This window comes from Crocodylus porosus, unplaced genomic scaffold, assembly GCF_001723895.1.
Source record: "Crocodylus porosus isolate Cpor-Errol unplaced genomic scaffold, CroPor_comp1, whole genome shotgun sequence".
NCBI lineage: Eukaryota > Metazoa > Chordata > Crocodylia > Crocodylidae > Crocodylus > Crocodylus porosus.
Genome location: NW_017728916.1, coordinates 8,979,598 through 9,004,713, shown reverse-complemented (window position 1 = coordinate 9,004,713; position 25,116 = coordinate 8,979,598). Strand labels below are relative to the sequence as shown.

The 25,116-nt window shown below is 50.0% G+C and overlaps 1 protein-coding gene across 1 annotated transcript in view; it reads left to right on the top strand.

Annotated features, from left to right (window-relative positions):
- Positions 1–24,218, top strand: part of GPC3 (glypican 3) — a gene marked incomplete at its 5' end in the record, with an annotated part of 211,097 nt that extends 186,879 nt beyond the window's left edge. The window contains one exon of the mRNA XM_019536170.1: positions 23,829–24,218. Coding sequence (XP_019391715.1) covers positions 23,829–23,998 — 170 coding nt within the window. The remainder of the gene's footprint in view (positions 1–23,828) is intronic.
- Between the last annotated feature and the right edge of the window lie 898 nt (positions 24,219–25,116).

Genomic DNA, 25,116 nt, shown 5'->3' with positions numbered 1-25,116 from the left:
TGCCTGTTCAAATGCAAGGATGTATTTGGTCTGAGACAAAAAGAGTTGTGTATTTTTTTAATGTGCAAATGCAAAGCAGTCTTGCAGTGAATAAAGGCCGGTTTCCTTCCAGAGGAGAGCAGGGGCTCAGTGCACATTAACGCCACTGCTTTAGATACTCTACAGATGCTGTTTGGAGTATTCCCACGCCAATGGGCCTGCAGAGATGCTGAGCTTACAGCATATCTAGCCTTAGACTCCTGCTGCTTCTGCCCTAGGCTTTGATCTATTGCCCATCGAAGTCACTGGTGAAGCCCCCATTGACCTCCACGGGGACGGGTAGGAAAGGGGGACTCCTACCTTGCCGTGTAAATCTGTGATGCTGTGGATGGCCTTTTGGTAGCTCTGAATCAGTCTTCAGCGTGTCGCCTTTACATGGAGATAGGAGAGATTCTGCCTGGAGCAGTGAAAGCTGGGTTTTGTGAATGAAAAGGACTGTTTCTAGGTGCCATGCCATACCCTCAGTACCCAGCACGTGGGGAAGCTTTGGGCCCTGCCATATACCAGTCTTGCTCCTCGTTAAAAGGCATCACTGTGGATCAGCCTTGAGATCGGCTTGCCAAGGGACACTGTATTCAATGGGGATGTGGCACTAGGAGATGCTCCATGTGCTCTCCCATGCATATGTGTATGGTAGCCCTTGCTGCCAGGTTATAGGGGCTGACAGCCATCCAGCATGATGCCCTTGAACAGCATCTTTCCCCATTCTCCACCCTTCTGATCCTGGGTGTCTGCAACTCTGGTTTTCCTCTTGCTCATGCTGGTTTTCCTTCAGCCCTTCCCATCCTACTGGCTGCACTTCAGGAAGGTGGGGACATTTTGGAAAGCATCGAGTCGGGGTGGATGGGGTAGGCTGGAAAGAGGAGAGGCATGGCAGGGGCAGAATGGCTGCAGGGGTCTCGGTGGGAGCGTCTCGCTCTTTCGGGGCTCCCTGCTCAGCCTGCTGTGCTTTCCCCTCTCCGAGTCTCAGGGAGAGGCTGCCTTCCTATGTCACGTCTGTGCCACTCCTTGGCAGCCCACGACAAGGTAATCCTGCTCGCTTCCCCCCTTGCAGGGTGGACTGTGTAAGCTGCACCTTGCTGCAACATCTTCAGCCCCACTAGAGAAGGGCTGAGTGCTGATGTTCGCCCTTCACCCTGGGACCCTGAGATGAGAAATGCCACTCAGGGTGTGATGATTTTAGGGGTGTTGCTTTCCTATGGTTTCATGAATCAAGGGTTCTTTCTGAAGGCCTCTAATGATCCTACAACCAAAGTCTCTGATATTCTGTGGTTGCAGAATCTGCACCTTCCCATTGTTTCTCTAACTGAATTGAGGAGGATTATCTCACATGTGTTCTCTCTTGCATGTCCAACTTTTTATCTGTAGGATTCTCCGTGCTGCCTCTTTTCACCAGCGGTTCAGTGGGCTTGATGGACTTTGGCCAGAGCCTGGCCTGGAGCAGTGGCAGGCAGACTGCAGGACTCAATCCTCCTGTCTGCATTTAAAAAGGTCAGCTCTTTGACTCCCCGTGGTCAGTGCGTAGGATCACAGGTTGCCTTCTAACTACCCGAACTGAGGCAGGGCTCAAAGTATTAAATGTAGGGGAAGATGGGCACTTGGCAAAGGTGGTTTTTGGGGGAACCTAATTGCTGAATGCTCAATGTCGTTGCCTCAGCTGGGCCCTGGAGAGGCTTCTGGTTTGGATTTACAGAGCGGTCCAAGGGATTTAGACCTTCGGCGGGGCACACGGCAGCAGAAACAGGAGCTCCCCAGGATGCTTTGAGAAGCTCGTCTTTTAACTCCAGGCAGCCCTCGAACAGACTTTCCTTTCAATTTACTGCTGTGGCTGGCTAGGAGGAGAAGATGGTGAATTATCAGCAGGAACTAGACCACTGTATTATGGAAGCACCCACAGCTTTGTTGCTGACTTGAATTTGCTCAGGTGAAATGCAGAGTTTGGCCTTCAGATCATGAAATCCCTTCACCTGGAGCCCTGCGTTCAGACTCTGTACCCTAATGGGTACTTCAGTTGTTAAGACGACTTCTGTTTTAACAAGAGTTAATTAAGTAGGTCTGGCGGATCCTGCTGCTAGCGAAGTATCGGATGCAAAGCAGTCAATCCTTGCAGATGCTGGTAAGGGGAGCAGCTCTTGGTGCAGAAAGTGTTGGGCCACGTGGTGTTCAGAGCAGAGCCCAACCACCTCCAGGATCTGCCTTTTGGGGTGTTCTCAGGACCAGCCTGCATTTGAAGAGCTGTGGTTGATGCAGCTGATTTCTGTCTCGATTGGAAAGATGATGCCCCTTAAGTCCAGCGGCTCCAAGCAAAGACCTTCCTGTCGTGGTGAGTCTTACAGAATGGAGGAATTGGAGGAAACTGTACGGACCTGACCATTGAATCGCAGCGTCATTCCAGCACAGCTGCAGATTTCCACAGGAGGAAGCCTACCCCTTGAGACCTTGCCAAACAGATATCCAAGGGATGCTCTTCAAGAGACGCCTCTGAGCACTTAGCCTTGCCTATAGCCGCAGTAGGAGTTTAGACCTGGTTGGCTCATCATTCATCAGCCCATGTCCAGCCTGGACAGGATCGCTTACTGAGTCAATATAAGTCTGTTCCCTTTCAGCGTGCTTTAGCAACTGGGGAATTCATCTTTCATCAGGAAGATGCTCTCTTTGACTTCCCGGCATTAACTGTGACCATGTGGAAGTGGACACCCATACTAACATGAGCTGAACTAGGCATGACTGCAAGCCGGCTTCAGTAAATCCCAGATGAATCTCCACCACATCCTCAACCCTTCCCGTGGGCCAGATAAATGGCATGCTGATGGGGACATTCAGTCCTCCTTGCAAGGCATGCACAAGTGGATGGGCCACTCTGCGTCCTCTAGCGCTCTGCAATGGTGGCACAGGGCGAGGGGTAAAGTTTTCCCCTATAGAAGTCAATCATAGGCAATTGAGTGCTTCTGAACAGTGGGGGCCAAATTTACAGACCTTTTCTGGGCTTTGTAGGCACATGTTGTGTCTTGCTAATAATGGACAGTGGTGGTTAGCTGCGCAACCTGCATTTTCTGTGCTGCTGTGAGAAATTCCCAGTGGAAGAACTTCTTAGCAGAATATGCCATATCGCCGAAATCAGAGTTCGACCAAAAAGGAAAAAATCCATTCTGATGAAGCCGAGAAGAGCCATAAAAGTGTTTTTTGTTGCATAGGCTGCAGTTGGCAGAGGTCACGGGGCCGGTCCTGACGCAGGTTGGTTTGGGGGCTCTCCCTGTGGCGGAGGCGTGGGGAGGGGGAGGTTTCACTCCCTTTCGTCCACCTCTCCAACAGGCAGCTGCCACTTGGTACTTTCTCTCCTTTTCCCTCCGTGCCTCCAGGAGAGTTGAGGCTGAAGCAGACCTCCTTTCTCCAGGGGCTTCCCCAGCTGCCCCTGCACCCCTCTTCTCCAGATACAGCCAGAGCCCCTCAACAGGGAGCAAGAAAGCTCCTTCTTGCCTGCCTGCCAGTTGGAGCTGTGCCCTCACTCACGGTGCTCAGATTAACTGTCTCCTGCCGTCAGGATTGCAGGGGCAGGCTTGAACAGCTTGCACCCGCAAGGGCCCAAGTCTGGCTTGACACTCGAAGCACAAAGCCAGCTGCTGTCGGGTATGTTTCCCCTCTCGACCTCCTTTCCCCAGAGCTGCTTCTGCCCATATCACAGCCATGATAGTGCCTCAGATCCCAGGTGGGAAAAATGCCTGGAGCAGCCCAGGGCCATATTTCTTCCCATCTGCTGGCAGCGGCCAGGGTGCTTGCTTGGCCGCAGGAGTATCCTCCCTTTGCTGCTTGCCTAGGAAAGAGCTGTGCTGGCCAGCCAGCTGTTGTCTCCTGTGATTAGGCATCCTGCACCGTTATTTGCTGCTCAGCTTACCTGCTGTGACAGGCCCGGTGTGACGGCGGTGACTCACTGCTGCTTTGGGAGCTCATTTGTTGTGAGCTGCGCATAGCTTGGCAGGTCGCCGGGCTGAGAGGGCAGATGTCGTCGTCTTTGGTCCAGTTCGGCAGTCCCAGAAGGATTGGCGAAATGTGGATTGCAAAGGTAATGCGATACACAGTCTTTTCCATCCCCCCCTCCCACCCCTTCCTCTTGTGCTTTACATGCATTTTGTATGTTGAAGGTCAAGTAATATCATCGGGATTGAAGCTATTCTGGAAATGGTCTGTGTCCCAGGGATCCTGGAGATGTTTCCTGCACTGGGACACAGCCTCCCAAACATCTGTTGCAGCCTTTTCGTGGTCTTTTCCTCTTTCTCTGGCTGCAGTTGTCAGGTGGGAGCTGGCGGCTATGATCAGACTCTGAGTAATATCCTTTGCTGGCCTTGCTATCCATCCTGGCTCTGTTAGGTTACTTGGGCGCTTTAACTTGTTCTATTCTGTTTTTTGTCAATAATTCTCATAGCAAGTCATTCATTTTTTTTCCCCAAGCAGCTTGGAGCTCCCTGCACGTCATGGTTTTAGCTGCTGTAGGATGCAGCCCGAGGTATTTCTTCCTCTTTGTTTGCTTGCATAAATCGTGCATGAAGGCTGTCGCGCAGTAGGTGCCAAACTCTGTTTATAAGAGAACGATCAACAAGGACAGGTGCAAAGTCCTGCACTTAGACTGAACAGTGCCATGCACCGGTGCAGGCTGGGGACCGACTGGCTGAGAAGCGAGATGGGTCTCTGGAAGCAGTACAGCTCCATTAGCAAGGCGCTCCCCCTGGGCGAAGCAATCCTGTTAGGAAGGCATGCCCTGTGGAGCTGTCACAGTACTGCTGGCAGGGCTGGACGCTTTCCCTGCAGATAGCTCTGTCCCATACCAGACAGCTCCGATTCGATTTCTTACTGCTTTGCTACTTGTCTACACCTGCAGGGCACTATCTCCGGGGGTCAAGGGAAGTGGTGCAGTGGCTGAATGTGCACTGTCCCTTCCTCTGCCCTCCTCCTCCTGCCATTCACACCCATGTTTTCCTGTTGGCAGTGGCCAGGCTTGCAGACTACGTGACCCTGAAGGTTCATTGTCGGGGTCCTGCTGGCAGAGAGAGTCCCTCTCTTGGATCAGAGACAGACTGATCCTTTCCTGGCTTCGGATGCTAAGGGATGTGACGCTCCAGGTTCTTCCCCAGTTCCAGCGGGGTTGGACTCCCACTGGAAGCAGCAGACAGCCCTACCCTGCCCTTCTGAAGAGGAGATTTTTGGCCTTATCCCACCTTTATTTCAAATCACCTCATTACCATCTGGCTGAAACGGAAGCCAGATATTTCCTTTGAGGGCCAAAAACGAGCTCAGGACAGCTTCTGCAGTGGCAGAGCCACCAGGGAGACAGATGCTTCAAGGTGGGAGGCTGCAATTTGTACTCAAGACAGTCTAGGACATAAAGGTGCATTGCCTTTAATAAAAAAAATATTGCATTTACCCAAAGAACCTTGTTTGCCTATGTCCTTAGATCAACACGGCCACAACCTACACGCTTGTCTTTAATTGAAATGCATTGGATCCACCACTGACCAGGCCTGTGGTCTGTCCAGAGGGGTACCGTGACAGATGGCATGACCATGAATGGAAAGCCTAGAGCATTGTACAACCAGAAGTCATCAGTCCACGTTGTCGGAAGGCACGCACCGTCTATTTGCATGCAAGTTGTGTAGGCCAAAAATGCCTTGTAACCAAACAGCCAAATCAAACTTGTTGCCTGAATATCCCAAGAATGCCCACTGGTCTCGCAGCGGATAGATATGAAATGTGCCTTGATCGGGATGATGATTTACTTCCTGGGGGGTTTTGTCTCTTCCCAAATGCTTACCAGACAAAACCATGTGAAGCAATGCAAAGCGGCATAGGAGCTAAGTGGAGTGGTTGTAGGCTGAATAAAGTACAGATTCAGCAAGGTACACGTGTGCTTCTTTCCTTGGTTTAAATACGAGCAGTCCCACTGAAGTCAATGCTCAGGTGCTTATAAAACGAGGCACATGCTGAAGTATCTTGTCGGACTGGGCCGCCGTCGTAACGCCGCTAGCAGATGCTAAGTAGGTCTCTGTTATTTAGTGGCCCTAATTTATTAAACCAGTCAGCAATATTCTGTGAAAAGTAGTACCAGGAAAGGGAGCAGAGCAAGCACTAAGTTTCCAATTTCTGCTGGATCAGACCCCCAGAGATCCTTGAGATCTGATGCATTCACAGGGAATGCTATTGCCTTGCTTGACTTGCCGTGACTCATAAGCAGATGTGCCCAATTTACATTACAGCTTAATACCTTTGTTTAAAAAATGTTATTTCAAGACAAATGTGTTAAAGCAGATGTTTCCAGTAAAACAAATATTTGCGTAATTTACAAACAACTTCCGCTGCCAAAACTCATTAGAAAATGTGGAAAAAGAAAAATAGTTCTGTGTAGCAAAAAACCCCCAACAACCCAAACCCTAAAAATAAAACACATACTGAGAATACATTTCCACATGTTGGGTTAAAATAGCTACAGAGCTTTGATGAATCAGTCCTGTGTTGTGTGGAGAGGGAGGCATGGCTTGTAGAAGGCCTAACACAATAAAAATAAGGCCAATACAAAGCAATTCTCTTTGTTTAATCACTCAGACCACCATGTAAAGGTGCGGAGTGAGATTTTGTGCTTAAAAAGCAAGCACAGAAAGGCAGCAGGAGGTTTTCACAGGCTCCTAAATCACTCGCGCATTCTGAGAACCTGAAGTCTTGGCTCCCAAAATGGTCATTTTATTGAAGGGTGCCAAGTCTCTGGGCAGGCAGCAGCCTGGGCTGGAGTCCTGCAGTCTCGCACCCATTTTATGCAATGAACCCTGGATGCGGGGGGTGTCTTCAGAGTGCAGCGGATGGGACAGCAGGGTTTGTGGGCTGCTGTTCTTCCCTTCCTCACCCCGCACGGTGGCTCTGGGGCTGAATGGAGAACCTGGGGATCTGGGTTCTCACCCTAGCTCTCTCTGGTTAACCTCCATAACATGTACAAGTGCCCCCTGAGCTGTGTCCTTCCCTATGGACCTTCCCTGCAATAAATTGCTGCAAGATCCCAGCATGGCAGGTCCAGAGCTGCCTTGCTGCAGCACTGTGGGTCAGCAGATCTGTGCATTGAAGGATCTATCTGTTCAACCCAAATTCTCTCCCCAGGGGTTATTCCAAGGAGCCAGGCCACAGGTGGGGGTCTCTTTAGGGGTCAGGTTTGCTGAATCCCCCTGCTATAAAGCCACCCCAGTGCTGGCGCTCCAGCCTTGTGGCTAACCCCGCTCCTGCAGCGTATGCAGTCCATCTCCCCGCTAGCCTTCGAGCCTCAAAGGTTATCGGGGTGGGAGATGGACGAGTGCATCAGCCGTGCAGAGAGGCAAACCCACAGAGCTCAAAGCAAGCTGCCTTGGCTGTCATGTCAGCAGGGCGTTGCTCAAAGCAGCTGCGATCCCTCCCTCCCTAGGAATCTGCTTTTATGCATCGCAAGGCTGCAGGGGGGAAGAGATGATCCCTGTCTTCTCACTCCGCTTTTACCTTGAACTGCTGCTCGCCTGCTCTGTGAACAGAGCAAACGCACAGTTGCCTTTGTTGCTGCCGTTACCTCTTATTGTGTGGAAGGCTGTTTGCTTTGAGGGTTAGACCTACTTCCTGGGTTCACCCCACAGCTTGGAAGCAAGTTTTAGAAGCTCTGCCGTACCCGATCCTTTGGGGCCTGCTTTTTTGCCCTGCCTCCATTGTCTGAGATGGGGCTGCCTGCTCATACAATGCCTGCAAGTTTTACACTCGTGTTGCATACAATTTGACACCCCATGTGGGCTTAATGGCATTCCCAGGCTTCAGCTGCACCACGGATAGCAATTTTGTTAGCCGCAAGAGCTAGCAAGCCCTCTTGCCTTCCTTTTCTCTGCTGCACAGGTATTAATTTTTGTTGCACGCCCATCTGAACACCATCTATTGTACACCGGCATCTGCTGCCAAAGCTACAATGCTGTCCTGAAAGAGGGGCTTCCAGCTGACGCGAAGGCATTTAATTGTAGCATCAGGCAGGCTGTGCTGCTGAGTCCCTCCTTGCTTGGCACTTGCACCCGCGACAAGTGGTTTGACGCAGTTTTGAGAAGATGCGATGCTACCCAAGCAGATGGAAATGAGCATCCATACATGAACATGGAGGAGGGCATCCTCACCAGGAGCTGGTAGAAGGCTGGGCGCTAACCCTGGGCTTGCCCAAGTGGGAGATGCCACCCGTGATGTGCCACTGACTGGTCTTGGGAAACACCACAGTCGTGTCCCTGTGACATGTTCCAGCCACTGCTCTGCCATCTTCCTCCAGCATTTAATGGCCTTCATGCTGTGAGTCATCGCCGAAAACATCCCTGAAGCCACCGAGATTGCAAATGCACCTGCAAGCCACATAGGCAGGGGACCACCGCCATGAGTGGACGGAGCCGGGGCTGACGTGGGGTTGTCTTGTTATGCCGGGATGCATGCATATGTGCTAAGGCACGCCTCCTCATCTCAAGAAATGTCCTCGTGGACATGGGCATGGTGGTCTCTTGTTCTCGTCCAGAAATAGGGCAGAAAAACTCTGCCTGTTCCTTTCCCCTTGGTTTTTTCTGACATGGGTGTTGCAGTGGTCACCGAGGTCTCCTTCAGCGAACGATAGGAAAGAGAATGGATGTTTTGAAAGGCTTCTGTGGCCTCAAAAGGCCTCCTGTGGCTTAGAAACAGGGGTTTTTTACTGGCCACCATTTTAAAAAATGGCAGTACCCTGAATTTTCCATCCTCCCCTTGGTCAAGAAGGTGCCGATGGCAGCAGGACCTTGTGGTGGCCTGTAGAAATAGTGGCAGAGAGGAAGAACTGATCTACCCCATGAAGAGGCATGCGGGATATTCAGCCTCTCCCAATCCTTCCCGTGGCATTGGTTTGCTTTGCATTTGTTTTCATGATGAGCCTTTTCTGCACAAACTCTTTGAACGACGTTAAGAAACGTTTGGATGCTTATCTTGCTGGGATCCTTTGACCCCAGCTGGCTTCCCGTCCCTGGGGCGGGAGGGCTGGACTCGATGATTTCCCGAGGTCCTTTCCAGCCCTAATGTCTATGAAATCTGTGAATCTGGAGAAGCCCCAACCTCCAGGGCATTCAACGAAGACGAAGCCTAGGTTAGAAGGCAATTCTGGATGATATTCCTGAACTGCTTTGTGTCCACGAGCAAAACCGCTTGCTGCAACCTCACTTTGCCTCTGTTTAAACCATCTGCAGTGGAGGCCAGTGCATCTACCTCTGGGCAGAGCTGAAGGGGGTTTAATTAATGTCTGCAGAAGGCAAAAAGCATTGCTATAGTAATGCTTTGCTTTTTCATTTTTAAAACCACAGCGCAGATAGTTTTGTCTGGGAAAATCATTACTGTCAGCTTCCCTCCCATCTCGGCGGCTGTGATGAGTGGGCCATCCTTGCTTGGTGTAGCTGTGTGTGCTGCATGCTGCAATTTGTTGCAGTCTTGAAAAGGTCAGGGTTCCCCGGGGATTCAAAAGGTACAATTAAAAACAAAAAAAAGGCGCATTGTGTTTATTGAAAAAAGGAGTTCGGGGGGGGAGAAGGGCCGGGATGAAAGGAAGCAGCAAAGGAAAGGTGAAGGTTACAAGACAAAAGCGATGCACAGAATCAACCTGGCTCGTTCCAGTCTTGAATGAAATCAGTGCAGCCAGGATTGCAGCGGTAATTGTGATTGAGGGGAGATAAGCTTGATGACCCAGTCTGACCTGATGGAGCACTGGCCTGGGACTCAGAAACCTGGACTCTGTTCTCTGTTTTGCCCCTGTGGAAGTGGGGGTCGCTTGCTTCTCTTTATGCAATGCTTTCCGTTTTTTGCAGTGCTGGCAATCTATTTCCCCCGCTGTAAAAGGGGATAAGGATCCTTTTCCTTTATTAGGGGCTTTGGAAACCTCTGCCTGGAAAGCACGAGCAGGTTTTGAGCCAGTTTGAACAAGGTGCTCATTGATGCCTGCGTCTCAGGGGACGCCGTGCATAGCTGAGTAAATGGAACCGCCTCCGTGTTGAAGGGAGCAGAGGATTTGCTGTTACAAAAAATGTTCTTTTCCCCGTTCTGCTGGTTTCTACCCTTCTGGGCTTATTCTTCATGGCGGCAGTCCGCAGCTACATTTTGGGGTCAGGAAGGACACCCATCTTGCTGGGGTCATCTGATCCCAGCAGTCTTTCCTGCCCAAGTGCAGCGGGGCTGGACCTGATGGTCTGTAAGGTCCCTTCCAGCCCCAAACAACTATGAAGCCGTGACATTTGGCCCGATTGTGCTCCGTGGTCTGTGCAGGGAGGGAGCCTCCCTCTCCCTCATAGAAAAAGCCCTTCCAGGGCAATGTCCTGCCTTCCTTTGGCTAAGACGGGGGATGCCTAGAGGACCACACACTCCTAAGCCGCTCGATGACGGACCTCCCACGGCAGTAGACGTTGGGCACACGTTTCTTCCCTACCTTGTGTGCCCCAAAGAGGTGGAAATGTGCCCAGCATCCGGTAGATCTGGGGCAGACATTGCATAAACCGGTTTGAGCCAAATCAGTTAAGTCTGATGCTACATTCATCCAGGTTTATCTTAAACCAGTTTCAGCCATTTTAAAACTGGTTTATGTGACCTGAACATCTGTTCTGTTACAGGTTTAGACCAGTTTCTGATCCCCTAAACCGGTTTGTGTCATGTCTGTCCCTAGCCCTAGGGTGCATGCGCACCGCTGATGGCTGCGTCGCAGGGGTAGCGCATCCTGCCTCGCGGCAGCTCTCCGCAGCTGGGAAGCAGGACCGAAACCTCCTCGGCTGGGGTTCCCCGGTGGGAAGAGCGCGGTTTGGGTCCTCGACTGGCTTAGCGCTCATCAGCAAGGAGACGTGTCTTCAGGCCGCCCATCCGGTTTGTCCCTGCTCCTGTTCCTCACTTTTTTTCCATCAGGAGGCCTCTCCGTATATTATCTGTCCAGTGATGGCATGTGCTGATTACTTCTTTCTGTTGCTATTACACTTCTGGCAGCTAGCCTCATAAATCCTGGTGCGGATATTCTGCCTAGCGGCGAACAATCTCCCTCATGCCTCAAGAAAGAGTAAACAGGGGACAGCTCCATCTGCTTTCCTGTTATTTCTGTGCAGCGCTTTGCAATTAGGTCCCAAAATAACTTTATTTTGCAGCCATCCCGTCAAACAAAGGAATAAAAAATTACCTTTCCGTCCTGGTCAGACACTGGATCGCCCTGCAAAGATTAAGTAAACTGGGGGAAATATTGCAGGCTCTGAGATTTTTTCCGATTGTTTAAATACAGGCAGATTTTTTTTTTCTTTTTCATTGTCCGTAAAGGTTTCCCTTTGCTGGCATTCATTGTGATCGGGATTTTGTGTGGATGTTGAACATAAAAGAAGCAGGGAACAGATTGGCTGTTCTTAAAGTCCTAGCGCAGACAAATGACATGATGTAAAAACAAAATGCAGCTTTTAAATTTGCTACCTCGTTCACACGTTGTTAGGTGCAAAATTAAATGTTGTACAGAATCTTTTATGGCACACAATGCGCTTGAATTGTAACGCAGGCTTGACGTTCGGTCTCTTTTGTGCGATCTGCTAACGTTTTACAATGCTTGCCATAGAACATTAACATAAATAAATTAACGTTTTACAAGTGTAAATGTTTTATTCCACATGAGTCGGGGAGGATATTTTGAAGGGGAAGAAATGTAAATAGAATGAAATTCTTAAGCAAGATTATTGATATGACAGGACTAAAGACCTTGGGATTCTGTGAAAAGTGCCTCTTTTCATCCCTTTAATAAGTCCATTACTTGCACTCGGGAATATTTTAAGGCCCTTTTCATGCTGAATCTAGAGTTGAGCATGCTTTGCATTTCAAGCTTTGTCTATGAATCAGTAGAAGCCAAAGTTATTTCTGCTTTAAAATAACAGGAGCAGGGAACAGCTAATCTCTTTTCATTCGGAGTCCTTACATTATTTTACTGGACAGAGTTTGTGTTGGCTACAAAACAGGGCATTCACAAAATCTATGAGAAGGAATTTAGGGTAAGAATGAAGCCTAGATTGCAGTATGCATAAAGGCTTCTTTTCCTGAGGCCATTAAGAAATTCCAAATCTCTGCTATTTTGAATAGTGACATTAAATTAGCCTTGCTAATTTCAGTAATTCAAGCTGATAGCTGAGTTTACAAATCTACCAGATGAGACCTTCCCATAATTACAATCTCAATGTGCTTTTCATCTAAGGTGAGTCGATACAAAAAAAAAAAGAGAGAGAGGAAAAAAAATGCTCTTTCTGTTCTGCCTTTCGAGATGAATATCTCTAAAAAGCAGTTATGTGGCTGCACTGCATCAGTAAGACATTTCCCATACTGGGCTGGGAAGTTCATTTTTCCTGTGCTGTGTAAGTGCTAGAGCACATGAGAGCCAAGATTTTTCACTGTCTTGTTTATTTGAGTCGTGTTGATTTTCTTTCGGCCAAATACTCCTCCCGCTTTGTGTGGTGTTTAGAGCTCAGTTTTTAATTGTGCGCTCTTAGGTAATGATCTCTGCTGGGAAAAGAAACAATCTGGGTATTTTATCTCCTCTCATGGAAAAAATAAATAAGTCTATGATGGGTAGAGCAGCCTAAGAGCTGGTAGAGTGACAGTGAAAAGCAAAGCAAACCCCCGGCTTCTCAAGAGGAGCTTGATTTCTCCAGGCTGTTGTAGGACTAGAAATTCACAGCAAGACTTGGTGGGGCAGATTTTTAGAGCTGCCCTCGCACCAGCGCTGTCAAAACAGAGGCACTCTGAAAGCAGCATCTGAAAGGTGTTAATTTTATTTGAACAGCAGACGGCCGAGTCTGGTGGGGGAGATTTCATAGCAATGCCTATCTCTAGCTGAAAAGTTTGTAAAAACATCCGTGTTTTCAAAATCTGAAGATTGGAGTTCTTCGGTGAGAAGCGGCACGCCAGGCAGTCTGACACGCACCAAACACACGTCTGGGGACATACAGCTCACGTTACTAAACTTGGGCGGAAATCTTATTTTCTCTTCTACATGCCAACGTTTTGAATTTTTTTCGTTTTGGTAAATTGGAATGAAAAACCAAAATTTCCTGCAAAATAAAAACTGAAAGAAAAATTCTATTTGGGGAACAATGCAATGTCCCTTTAAATTGGTCATTATTTTTTATGTTAAAATATGACACATAAGCCAAGGCACATACCTGCTGGGCATGTCTACATGTGCAATGAATGCGCCTGAATTTTCTGTGCAGAAAATTTAGGCTCATTAAAGCACTCCCTGGCACACGTCTACACGTGCATTCCTATCGGGAGCAATTTGAGCCTGACAGGAGCAGCCCGGTCTAGGGCTGCTCTTGCCCTGCTCAGCCCCCCTGCAGCAGCCAGGGGTGGCTCCAGGTGCCCTTGGGCGCCAGGCAAGGGCTGATAGGGGGTATGGGGGCTAACCCCCAGCTCAGCGGGCAGCTCTGGCCCAGCTGGGAGGAAATTGGGCTGGCCCCAAGCTGGGCAGGAGGACCTGTCCTGGTTGGGCAGGCAGCTGCCTCCCAGCTATGTAGAAATTGGGACCCATCCCGATCTCCACAGGGCACGGAGAGCAGTTCCAGCTGTTGGGCAGCTGCTTAACAGCCATGTGGAGATCAGGACCTGTCCTGATTGCCATGTGGCTGGGAGAGCTGTGCTGGCTGCCTCCCAGCTACATAGAGATCAGGACCCGTCCATGTGGTTGTGAGCGCTGTCCTGGTGGCTGGGACAACTTTCTGCCCCGGGGAGATCAGGACGGGTCCCAATCTCCGCGTGGCTGGGAAGCGGCTGCCTGGCAGCTGGGACGGCTCCTGCAGCCACGGGAAGATTGGGGCGGGTTCTGATCTGCACGTGGCTGGCAGGCAGCATCCCACTGAGCCAGAACAGCTCTCCCCATCCCCTATGGCCCCTACTGCTTAGGCTGCCCAGCAGCAATTTGCTCCCAGTCAGCGTCTATACATGCGGTACAGTGTATTAGTTAATGCGCCGTTTTTCTAGTACCCGCATTTACAGGTGCTAGAAAATGGCACATTACATTAATATACTGCAAAGTAATTGCTGCGCACATGTAGACAATGGTGCTTTACTGCTCATTAGTGTAATGTGCAGTAAAGCATCTTGTGTAGATGCATATGTGGCATATTAAAATTGAATGTTGGATGTAACAAAAGCAAAATGATGATGTTGAAAAGAAACATCCCGATATTGTCCAAACAGAGCATTCTCGCTCTTCCCATCACAAATGTTGTCCAAGTTGACATGTTCCCAGGGAATGTTTCCATTTCCGACGCAGCCGCATTGTCTGATGGGATAGATGCTCTTTGCTGAACATTTTTCAACCCATTCTAACTTCTGCCTTGTGCTACCTCTGCCTTCCCCAAGGCAAGCCACAACTGCAAGCCAGCCTGGCACCATCGCGTAGAACAAGGTTTGCATGTATAGGTGAAGGCGGGCAGCTCCGGGTGCAGGCAAGGAGAAGTTTGGAAGGCTGGCAAGTGGCAGCTCATTTCAAGCTCTTCTTGGAGCGAGGCGGTTGCATTTGCTTAGCACTGCAGTCTGCTGAAGGGCTTAGATAAATGAAGCACTCCAGCTAATGTCCTGAATGGTGCTCAGGGTGAAGTTCACTTAAAAGAAACCCTACAGTAAAACCTAAATAGCAAAGTAAATGAAGTAGTCCTTATTACCCGGCCACTCTAATAGAGGCCAGACCTCCAGGCAGCGTAGTGATAAGGAGAGCGTAGGACGGGAAAATCTGTGCTAATCTCAAGGAGTCAACAGGTCCCTGTTTGCTAGAAGGCAGAGGGTTTGGGATGAACTTGGTGATCTGCAGTTTCCCTGGCCAGTGTCTGGGGCTGCTCTCCCTGTCTATAGCAGGTGTGCTAGGATTTGCTGGCATTGCAGGGAGACTCTAGCAGGGAGGGGAGTAGGTTTGTGAGGTATTTTGAGGAGTCATTATCTTTAATCTCCAGAATCCATTTTGCAGAAGATTTTATATTTTTAAAAGGATTTACCAATTGGATGACAAAGGTTCTTTCCTCTGACTTCCCACTGGGATCGCAGCATATTGTCTACATGTTCATTTGAAGTCCTGAGCACTAATGGATGGGAGGGGATTGAATAGCAGCCTTCAGCTCCCTGCAGGGGGTTGCAAAGAGGACGGAGCTGGGCTGGTCTCAGTGGGGGCAGATGCAGAACAAGGAGCAATGGGCTCAAGCTGCAGCAAGGGAAGTTGAGGTTGGATATTAGGAAAAGACTTTCTCACTAGGAGGTTGGTGAAGCACTGGAACAGGCTCCCCAGGGAGGTGGAGGACTCCCTATCCTTGGATGTGTTTAAGACCTGGCTAGACCAACCTTTGTCTGGGATGATGGAGTTGGGGCTGGTCCTGCTTGGAGCTGGGGGACGGACTAGATGTGACCTCCTGAGCTCCCTTCCCACTCTCATTTTCTATTATTCTGGTTCTGTACTGGGTAAAGCACCCTATGGACATCTCAGCCATCGAATGACACAAGGGTGCTGATCTAGTGACTCAAAGGATCAGGGGTGCTGTGCAGACCCTAGATCTCCTGGTGAAGGAGCAGGAGGAGACACTGGCTCTCTTCTCCCAGACTGCCCACGTCCCTTGTTTGTGCAACTGCTGCTTGACAAAGGAAACTTTAGGTATGCTCAGAGCTTGCTACTGTCTTCAGCACCTCATGTCTCTGCTCCCGCTGCCTCTCGTAGTGTCTGGAGCAGCTCTTGATGATGGTCAAGCTCACATTAGCAGGCCTCCTCCAGCCACCCTCTCTGGCCCGGGGCTTCAGAGGCTAGTTGCTGGCTCAGCTCTTTTTACAGAGGAGCTGCTGATTGCCATGAACCAGCCAGATGGGGTTTATCCCTTTATGGCCATGCTATATGATGGCCATCAGTTTGTCCATATGTGGCCACCAGACGGTCCCCGTACAGTAAAGCTAGGGTTATCAGCTTGGAAAAGATCCTTGTGCCATGGGTGATGGATGTCTCCCTCCTGGGACTAGGAGAAATTCAGGGTTAATGCATGAAACCAAACAGGCACCTTCCCAGGTTCCCAAACAGGAGGGGGCTGAATCTGGGGGATGGGACGACCCTATATCATCTGCCGTGGGGTTTTTACATCTTACTCTGACGTAGCTGGTGCCAGGCAGACAGGTAGACGGTCCTTGGTTGGGTCCAAAACTAGCTCCCCCTCCCCCGGCATGCACCCGTGTGCTCCAGCCTGCCCTGGATTTGTCTTTTGTTCTTTCTTTCTCCTTTTCCAAGCCTCTTCCCTCCTTGTCCTCCTGTTTCTGTCTCTCCCGCCTGCCATTTTTCAGTTATTTCTCTCTCCTGGTCCCTTCATCCTCCTCTCTGTGCCTCTTCCTCCTCAGCGCATGCTGCTCGGATCACAGTGCTTTGCGCTAAGCAGAGGCCTGGCCACTCCTGCCCCATGTTGTTACAATCCTGCTCTTCCACTTAATGCTGGTGGCATTTGTTAATTGCTAATAGATTACACAAGCGCCGTTTGCTAAACACGCTTTCATTAATCCAGTCTATGGCACAACGCAGAAGCTCTTTCACTCGTTGCCAGAGGAAAAAAAATGATTAATGCAGCAGCCGTCGCCAGAGTCTCTTCAAGGCAAAACTGGAATGAGATGCAACAAAGTAAGGCAGCGAGTGCCTTTCCCAAAGTGAGCTTAGGATTGGTGGTTGGGACTCTGGAGACCGGCACGATTTTGGCAAACTTGGTCTTCCAGCACCTGAATCCCTGGAGGTTGCTCTACGATGCATCTATAAGGGCAGGTCCAAAGACAAGGGTGTAGAGATGTTGCTTGGGAAAAATGCACTCTACTCACAGGAATTGCTGAGCTTTCTGTATGTGAAATACACCCCAGAGTTCAGGGTGCGGCGATAGAGTTCGTCTCCTCCCTCCGAACCTCTGCTCCAGACTAGGTGAGGAGAACGAGAAGAATTACTTGCAATTTAGTTTATGCAGCAGCAGCTGCTGACTTGCAGTATTTGAAATGGCAGCCTTGTCCCATGGCCCGTGGTTAGCGGAGTGGGGTTGGCATCAATCCCTCTTCTGCAGGAGACCCTGGGCTTACCTGCAGCTGTCACATGTGGCCTGTTGCTGGTGGCTGTGCTCTAGCCCCAGGTGAACTTCACCCCAAATCAATATTGCTCTTGGCATAACCTTTGCGTCCTTCGGGTTGTCTAGAAAAACATGTTCTTGTGGGCGAGTGGCACGTGCTGTGAATCGATTTATGTCCGGATGATGGAGATGGGCCCGCCGCTTCGTTACATCATATGCCTCACCCTCAGCTAGTGTATTAGCACTGATTAGCACAGTTAGCAAGCAGGCTGGTGGTCCCGAACATGAGCACTGATAGCCCAAAGGAGAAACTCCTTTTTCAGTCAAATGAAGTGTTTTTTCCCCCCTAAACAATGGAGGTCTCTGGGATGAGCAGATGTGGTGGTGCCCTGCGCTGGGGTGAGGCTAGCAGGGCTCCCTCTGTGTGTTTTGCCCAGGAAATCCCTCCCCCATGGGAGCAAGAAGAACCAGAACTGGGTCTTCAGCAAGCTGCACTGCTCCATCTCGGGCATTACTGCCATAGACCAAGAAGGAAGAGTGCCCATACCAAGTGTGCTGCAGTCTTAGAGCATTAAATGTTTCATTTCGACCACAGGCAGCAAATCAATATGTTGCTATATTAGGTTCAATGCTGAAACCATCTGCCGGGGCAACCTTGGCCATTGGCACGCCCAGAGACTTGGCTGTGGGATGACATTCCCTTGCTGCGGCATCTCGATAGCAGCTCCTCTTTCCTGGCCTTGCTTGGAGATCTGTCGGCTGGTTGGAGCAAACCTTCTGGCCCCCTTTGAAGTCCTTTTCCCTTTGCTTGCAAGGAATTTGCTTCCAGTTATTTGCTTAAGAATATGCTGCCCGTTGATGGTTAAAGAAGGGGCATAAATCTGTTTTCCGTAGGAATGTGCGTGCCTTCTGTAATGCTGCCTACATGCCAGCGCTTATCCTCCTGGCATTTTTAGGCCAGCTGCAATGGAAACGATTATGCCAACTTGAAAACAATCTACTTCTGGTTTAACTGTCTTTGTAGATGCTTCCAAAAAAGCGCCGCGGTTCAGGAAGAAGAGCATTTTAATCACTTGTACCTGATAAGCTTGTGCAGAGATCATTCACGTCACTCTAATAGCAACCTGCAGAAGAATGTCGCTCCTTCCTTTTGTAGACGCGGAAAGCACGTCTTTTGGAGCGCACAGCTGTTCGAGAGTGTCATCCACGCGGCGTGTCGGAGCAAGAATGAGGATTGTAGCTTTTGATGTGCTAGGAAGGAGCATACAGCCGCTTTGTGTTAGAAGCGGCTTTTGTTTCAAAAGACACATATTTAGCGGGAGTCATTTGTGCTCAGCTGGAGAAGTTGCACAAACCACAGTGAGGACCCCGGGCGACACTGTGTAGTGCACCCTGTTTGCAGGCAAAGATCCCGGCAGAGCTAATGATTGACTATTATTTTAAGCGGATTATCTAATCTGCAGCACAGAGGACAAAGAGGGCAAAAAAGAGAGTGAAGGCTGAGTTTGTAATTAGTACAGATTGTTGGAAAGACCCTCTGGACTCGGCTGGACTGATTATAAACAGAAACAGATTTTTTGGAGTTTGCATGAAAAATCACTCTGCCGGGCCAAAGGGTTACTTTGCAGCTGAAACCTTTGCGGTTTACGGTGCTCGTAGCAAGCTGGAAGGGTTAGAAGCACAAAGAAAGGGGCAGCTAGGAAGTGCAGGTGGATAAACAGGACCGTTGAGCAGCAGCCCATCTTTTTGGCTGTCTCCATGTGGTAAAAACAGGTTGATTTGGTTTTTGGGGGCGGTTTTTAACATGATTTAAATGGCTTATTTTAAATGGTTTATATTCTCTCTTTTACCTGAATGTGACTTTAAAAAAAAGAAAAGAAATTCCAGGCTCTTGGATCTTGTTTTCCCCCAGATGGATTTAATGGCATAAAATGCTTTTGAACCCAAAAGCTTGCTTAAAATTTTGCTTTCCAACTATTTAAGTTGGTCTAATAAAAGAGATCAGATTCACCCAAAGAACTTCGTCTCCCCATTACTGGAAGTTTAAGGGTGACCAACCTCCTAACCTGATTTTGCTGCTTTTTTTTCATGGGGAGCCGTTTCAGGCATGTTCCCGGTTAGGAAAGCTCGTCTTGAAATCTGGCATGGTTTGCTGCTTCTCTCCTGCAGGATTCAGAGGTACCAATAAGTCAATAGGAGCAAAAATGAATCGGTCTAAAAATATACAGACTGCTGCAAATCAAGCTGGAGCGAGAAACAATGCGGGATCTATTTAAAGACTAAGCCATGCCCAAATAGACCTTTGAGAGTAATCAGACAGTGCCAGGATAGTATTGCTTGGGCCTTTGAAGACAATGGCGCTTTTGTGTCCTTGCTTTTAATTTGGTCGAGCAAAATGAGAGCTGTACAAGCAAAGCCAGAATTTCCAACTTGTGGGAAATTCCCCGACTTGGGGATCGGTGCTCTCTTCTGAATCGGAGTGAAAACCCGGCCCTTCCAAGTGCCCTATTAAATGGAAATGAAAGGAAACGGTTGTGTTCAATCAAAACGTTTCGTTTTGATAGTGGCTTTTAACCTTTGAATTATAATTGGTAAGAGAACAGGAAGTTTCAAGAGAAAAAAAAAAGCAGTTCAAATGGCAAAGTTTAAAAAAAAAAAAAAATCCCAAACATTTTGTTCTGATAAGCATTTAATTGAAAGGCTCTTTTAAGGAACATGCCACTGTGTCATTGGCATGTTCCCATGGAAAGTTTCATTTTTTTTGGCAAAATGGCATTTTCCAGCAGGAAAAATGTTCCACTGGAAAGTTTTCAGCCAGCTCTAGTTACGACGGTGCCCCAGCTGCAGAGTGGGATGTGCCATCCCGTGCAGGGGCAGGCCTGTGCGTTGGAGACACGTGCCGTGGAGTGTTTGCTAGCCAGGATGCGCCAGAGACGAGAATGCGTTTGGTCCGTGTCAAAACAGCCTTCGGTCAATAATTTCCTCTCCGCTGAGCTAGATTGCATTATTTCAGCTGGGTGTAAATCGGCGGCGGTGGTGTTTGAGCCTTCCAGGAAAGACTAATGAGGGGAAAAAAAAGTCCGTTGTTTAATTTTATTTAATGAAAGTACATAATCGTGCCTTCGAAATGAGGGGGTGGTATAAGATGAGAGTGGCTGGTGTTTTACCTGGGTGCAGCCACGCACGTGTTGAACCATAAGGAGGCCACGGTGGCTCCTCCACACCTTGACCGTAGCTGTTCACCCTACTGAGATCACCAGGCAGCAGGAGATGTTGCATTGCCCAAAACACAGGGATTTTTTAGAGATTTCTCACCCAACCCTGTGCTGGTTTTCTTTGCAACTGAAAAATTGCCCGAGCGCTCTCCCTTGCCCAGAATAGCATTCAGCCCATAGGCCTTCACCCCAGTGTGCCTCCATTTGTCCGCTTTACCCAGGCACCTCCCCACTTCATTTGCCCTTCTGTGTTGGGCAAGTTTCCCAGGCTGGTGACTGGGGAAGCTACCCTTCCTGCCGGCTGCTCGAGGGGCCCTTCCACTTTCCCACGGGGGCAGTTTGTGGGCAAAGCTCATGGATCCATGCTCCTCTCACCCTCCCCAGGGGTGTAGGAAGGCATCTGCATTGCCATAGGTTTCCAACCTGCCTCAGCCTTACGTGGTGCAGGAAGACTCTGCAGAGAGGGACAGGACATCTGCTGCTACCAGCCCAACCTTAGCACTTAGGCCTGGAAACCTGATTCACAAGATCAACCCTGAGATTTCAGAGAAGAATCTAGAGGGTTAAATACCTGCTGTCCTGCTGTGGTCTTTCTGAGCTCTCTGCAAATGAAAAATTGCAGTGCTGCCTTTCTGTAGTCAAAAGACGAGTGAAAACAAAGAATTGGCATTTTCTGAGGGGTGCCTCGAGTCTGAAAAGTTTCCCCGTCAGTCTGTGTGAAAGTAGGAAACCATCAGGCCGCAGCGGCCATTGCCCATTCTGGCGGCCAGGAGAGTCCTCTCGGGCTCTGTCTCTAGCTGTGCCCACCTCTTGTCTCTGATACTTAGACTTTGGGGGCAGAGACCGTCTCTTTGTCTGTACAGCACCTAGCACAAAGGAGTCCTGGCTGCTGGCTGGGGTCCCAGGCACTATGGAAATGCAAATATTGCACGTGTACCTGTTCCTTGGTCCGCCTGCCAAAACTTCCAGCGTCACTGCAGGTTTTATCAGGTGCGGGATATCGCGGGGAACTGGACTGAGACCACCGATTTACAGCGATGCAGGTTGCCTGAAAGCCATCGTATGGTAACAATTTTTGGCCTGGGCTAGATTTGAACCGGCTACTTAAAGTGAAAGGTGATCTGTCCCATTGCAGGGCGTCTCCCAAGGGGTCCGCTGGAAGTTTGACTTTTGCAGGGCAAGGACAGCCCGAATCTGCATATCTGTTTCAGGTCCTCGACTTGGCTTGTTTCACATGTTGGTGAGTCTCTGGAGGAAGAGAGCATATTTGCATTATAAAAAAAGAAAAGAAAGAAAAAGCCAGCTGAGGGATGAGAGGAACCCACCGTGTCTGTGGGAATCTCGGATGAGTTCGAGAGAGCTTGACACCGGGGTTTGGCTTGGCTCTGACCCTTTGTGTGTGCGTGTGTGTTCCCTTTCAATCATGTATGACCTGCCTTTGATGACCCCCAGACGGGCTCGCTTGCCGTGTGAAGATCTTGCTGCTTTGTTTTGCTGTGTGTTTGGGTACATCGATTCGCGCTGGCGGTCGTGTTTCTTGGATTGATGCGGCTTTTTCGCTGGAGTGTTTATTCAGCCCGTTGGATACTGCTTGCAAGCATGTGTGTACGGGGGGGGGGTGACGCTAGCACAAAAGTGCCTTGATCTGGTCGAGCAGCGGTCCAAACTGGCCTGAAATCGGGGGGTTGGGGCCATGGAAAGCAGTAGGAGCCAGAAGCCTCAGCTGGCGTAAATCAGCTCAGGTTTGCTGGCTCAGAACGGGATGTCACCGTGTCGCTGCTCCCTCGCTGTGATTTAATCTGCTCCCAGGGGTCTGCACATCACAGGCAGCTCGACCCCAGGAGGGGAAGAACAGCAGCCAGGAAGCTAAGCAGACCTAACCGAACGTGCCCCCCGTGACCGGAGGGCAGAAAGCCCCGTCAAGGGTGAGATCCCTGGCTGCTGCGAGGCCGCGCTAGGTAGCAGAGTTGCTGCCAGCACTAGCTTTTTGTGCTCCTCTTGCTTTTCCTTCTCTGTGCCAGGCCGAAGTTTTCCCTCTGCATTTCTGCCTTTTGGGGGGGGTTGCTGCTGTTCTTTCCCCAGTTGGTGTCCTGGAGGCCTTGTCACCTTGGGCGCACATCAGTGGGGCCATTTCCACCATGGCCCGGGGAGCAGAGGGGGCTTTCCCCGGGACCCCGATGTCCTGTCGCGGAGGAAACCCGGCTATGCTGACCTCTCTGAGATCTGACGAGGGTTTTCTTCTGGCTTAGGCAAAAGAAACTCCCCTTTCATGAGGATCCTCGTATTGCACCCCAGGGTCATTATTTGCATTGGCTTATTTCCTTTGCCCTTGCTCTAGCTGCCCTCTCTTTGTGAAAAAAGAGGTACAAAAAATGGCAATAGGAACCACTGATGACTTATTGTAAAAACGAAGCTGTTCCTGGAATTCACCCCTGGGGAAGGTCTCCGCAGGGCAGAAGGCCTGGTTGAGTCCTCGATGAGGAGGGAAGGGGTTGACAGGCTTCGTGCTGGCTCTGTACCCCTGCTGATGGTCTCCCTATGCTGCAGCCTAACTAGGTTTCTTTACAACTTCTGCAGAGCTCGGTGGTGCGGAGCCTGGGTGAAATAAAAGTAAAGCCAAGTCCTCCCAGGCTCCGCCTTGCTTGGCGCACATTCAGAGTGCTGTCCACACACTGACTCATTCATTCTCCGAACGCTTCCCGAGAGGTGGGGAAGAAGAAATGAATTTAAAGGCCTCCTGTGTGAAAAGCACATTTTTGTCATGCGTGCAGTACGGATCTCGTTGGGTTTCCGGTCAGGGCACTGGGAGCCTCCCAGACCCGCCTCCAGTGGGACGAAAGTTAAACCAGTCCTGAGTGCTATGGAGAAGCGAGTGCCCGGGTGCATGCACGGCATCGGGGCTGGTTCTGGGCTCAGGTGAAGAGCTGTCGGACAGGTTCTCTGTGGGGACAGGGCGCCAGGCCACCCATCCAGCCCCATTTACAGCTGTCTGAAGGACTTCGGTGGTGCATACGCTTATACAGAGGTGGCTGTCACCCAGGGGAAGCTGCTTCAGGTAAAGTGCTAACTTCAGCAGCTTTTCCTTAAGCGAAAGGATGGCTTGGGATGTTGGACACCGATGTGCAAATCTCTTTGCTTTGCCACAGCCTTCCCGCATGACCGGAGCAAGTCACTTAACCGCTGCACCTCTCTACCCCGCCAGTAAAATGGAGTCAGTGTTTCCTCTATTACTCTGTGTTTCTTCTATGCACAAATGGTCTCAGTTCCAGCTGTGGCTTCTAAGGGGCATCTAGCCATGTTATCAGACCAAGCCTTGGCTGGGATGAGGTAGTTGGGGCTGGTCTTGCTCGGAGCAGGGGGTTGCACTAGATGTGACCTCCTGAGCAACCTTCCCACCCTCATTTTCTATGATCACGCCAGGAGTTGGTCCACTCGGCTAATTAACTCTTATTCCTTTTCCCTGTTTCCCCAGAGCTGTCTTACGACCTTGACATGGACGACGCTCCCTCGAATAAACAACTTTTGAATCGGCAAAGCAAAGACGGCTCGGCGGTCCGCAGCCTGGGATCCGGGAGCACCATTCTGGGTCATGTTCCCGTTGCTGCCGCTTTCGTGGTGGTCTTTCATATGCTGGCCCACTGACTTTCTATAGCAGCTACAGCAGACTTTCCCAGAGATCGACTTCTTCCCTCGGGTGTTCGTTGCGCAGGAACAGCCGTCCTCGTGGAATATATGCACATTTCCAAAGATTAAGTTTGTTTTGTAAAATAAAAATCCGTATCTTGGCAAAAAGGGGTTGGTTCATGGTGAATTTTAGTATTACTGGGTTAACGGTGTGCTTTCTTTCTTTTCGTGTTTTTTTTTTTTAAACAAAGTTTAATATAAAAGGGTAATACGCGTTATGCTTTTATCAATTTACAACGGCTGAAATTTTGACTAGTTACACAGACAGGCATATTTTGTCTTGACTTAATTTAAAATGCATGGCCTGAAGTCCTGGCAGCATCGCATCCCCACTCTCATCTGACTTTAACCCAGGTCTCATCCGTAGTTTAAATGGGCTGAGTCTGACTCCAGATTGGAAGCTCCATCCCAAGCCCATCAGGTGAAGGTGGGAGATGGAGGGAGAGCATGCACTCCCAAAATGGGAGGGGAAATGAGCCAGAAGGACTGAGTTTTGTGCATTCTCCTCTGTGACGTTGATCTGTTGCCCCTGCAGTCGGTCAAAAGGCTTCTGATGGTCGGGAGAAACTTTGGACTCCCCCCAAGTACTTAGGACTAGACTGTGTCTCGGACTACACCCCAGCCCGAGGGGGAAGGGGGTGGGAGAGCCATCGGGGCTGGGGGCCAAGAGAAAGCAGCCCCAGCAGGCAGGTGAGAGATACGTGGAGCTCCCGTACAACGAAAGAAGACGTCGTGTTTTGCAGACGAGGCTTGGGCTGCTGTCAGGGCCCGAAGGGCAAGTCTCCTGGATCACAGCAGCCCCACCCTGCAGCAAGTTGTTTCTGGGCATGAACGCTGCTCGTGGCGAGTTGTGAAGAGCAAGCGCCCATCTCTGAGGAGCTTCCAGCTTCGGGCAGCACCAGGCAGCTCTGCCAGTCTCTTCCCACGAAGCCCAGCTCACCCTGTCAGCTGCCTTTTCTTGGAGATCCCTCCCAGTAGCACAGAGTGCCCCGTGATTTGCTCGGGGGCCCTGCAGACGCCCGAAGCAGACCTTCCCGTCCCACTGGAAGTCTGCAGATACCAATCAAGGCAAGGGA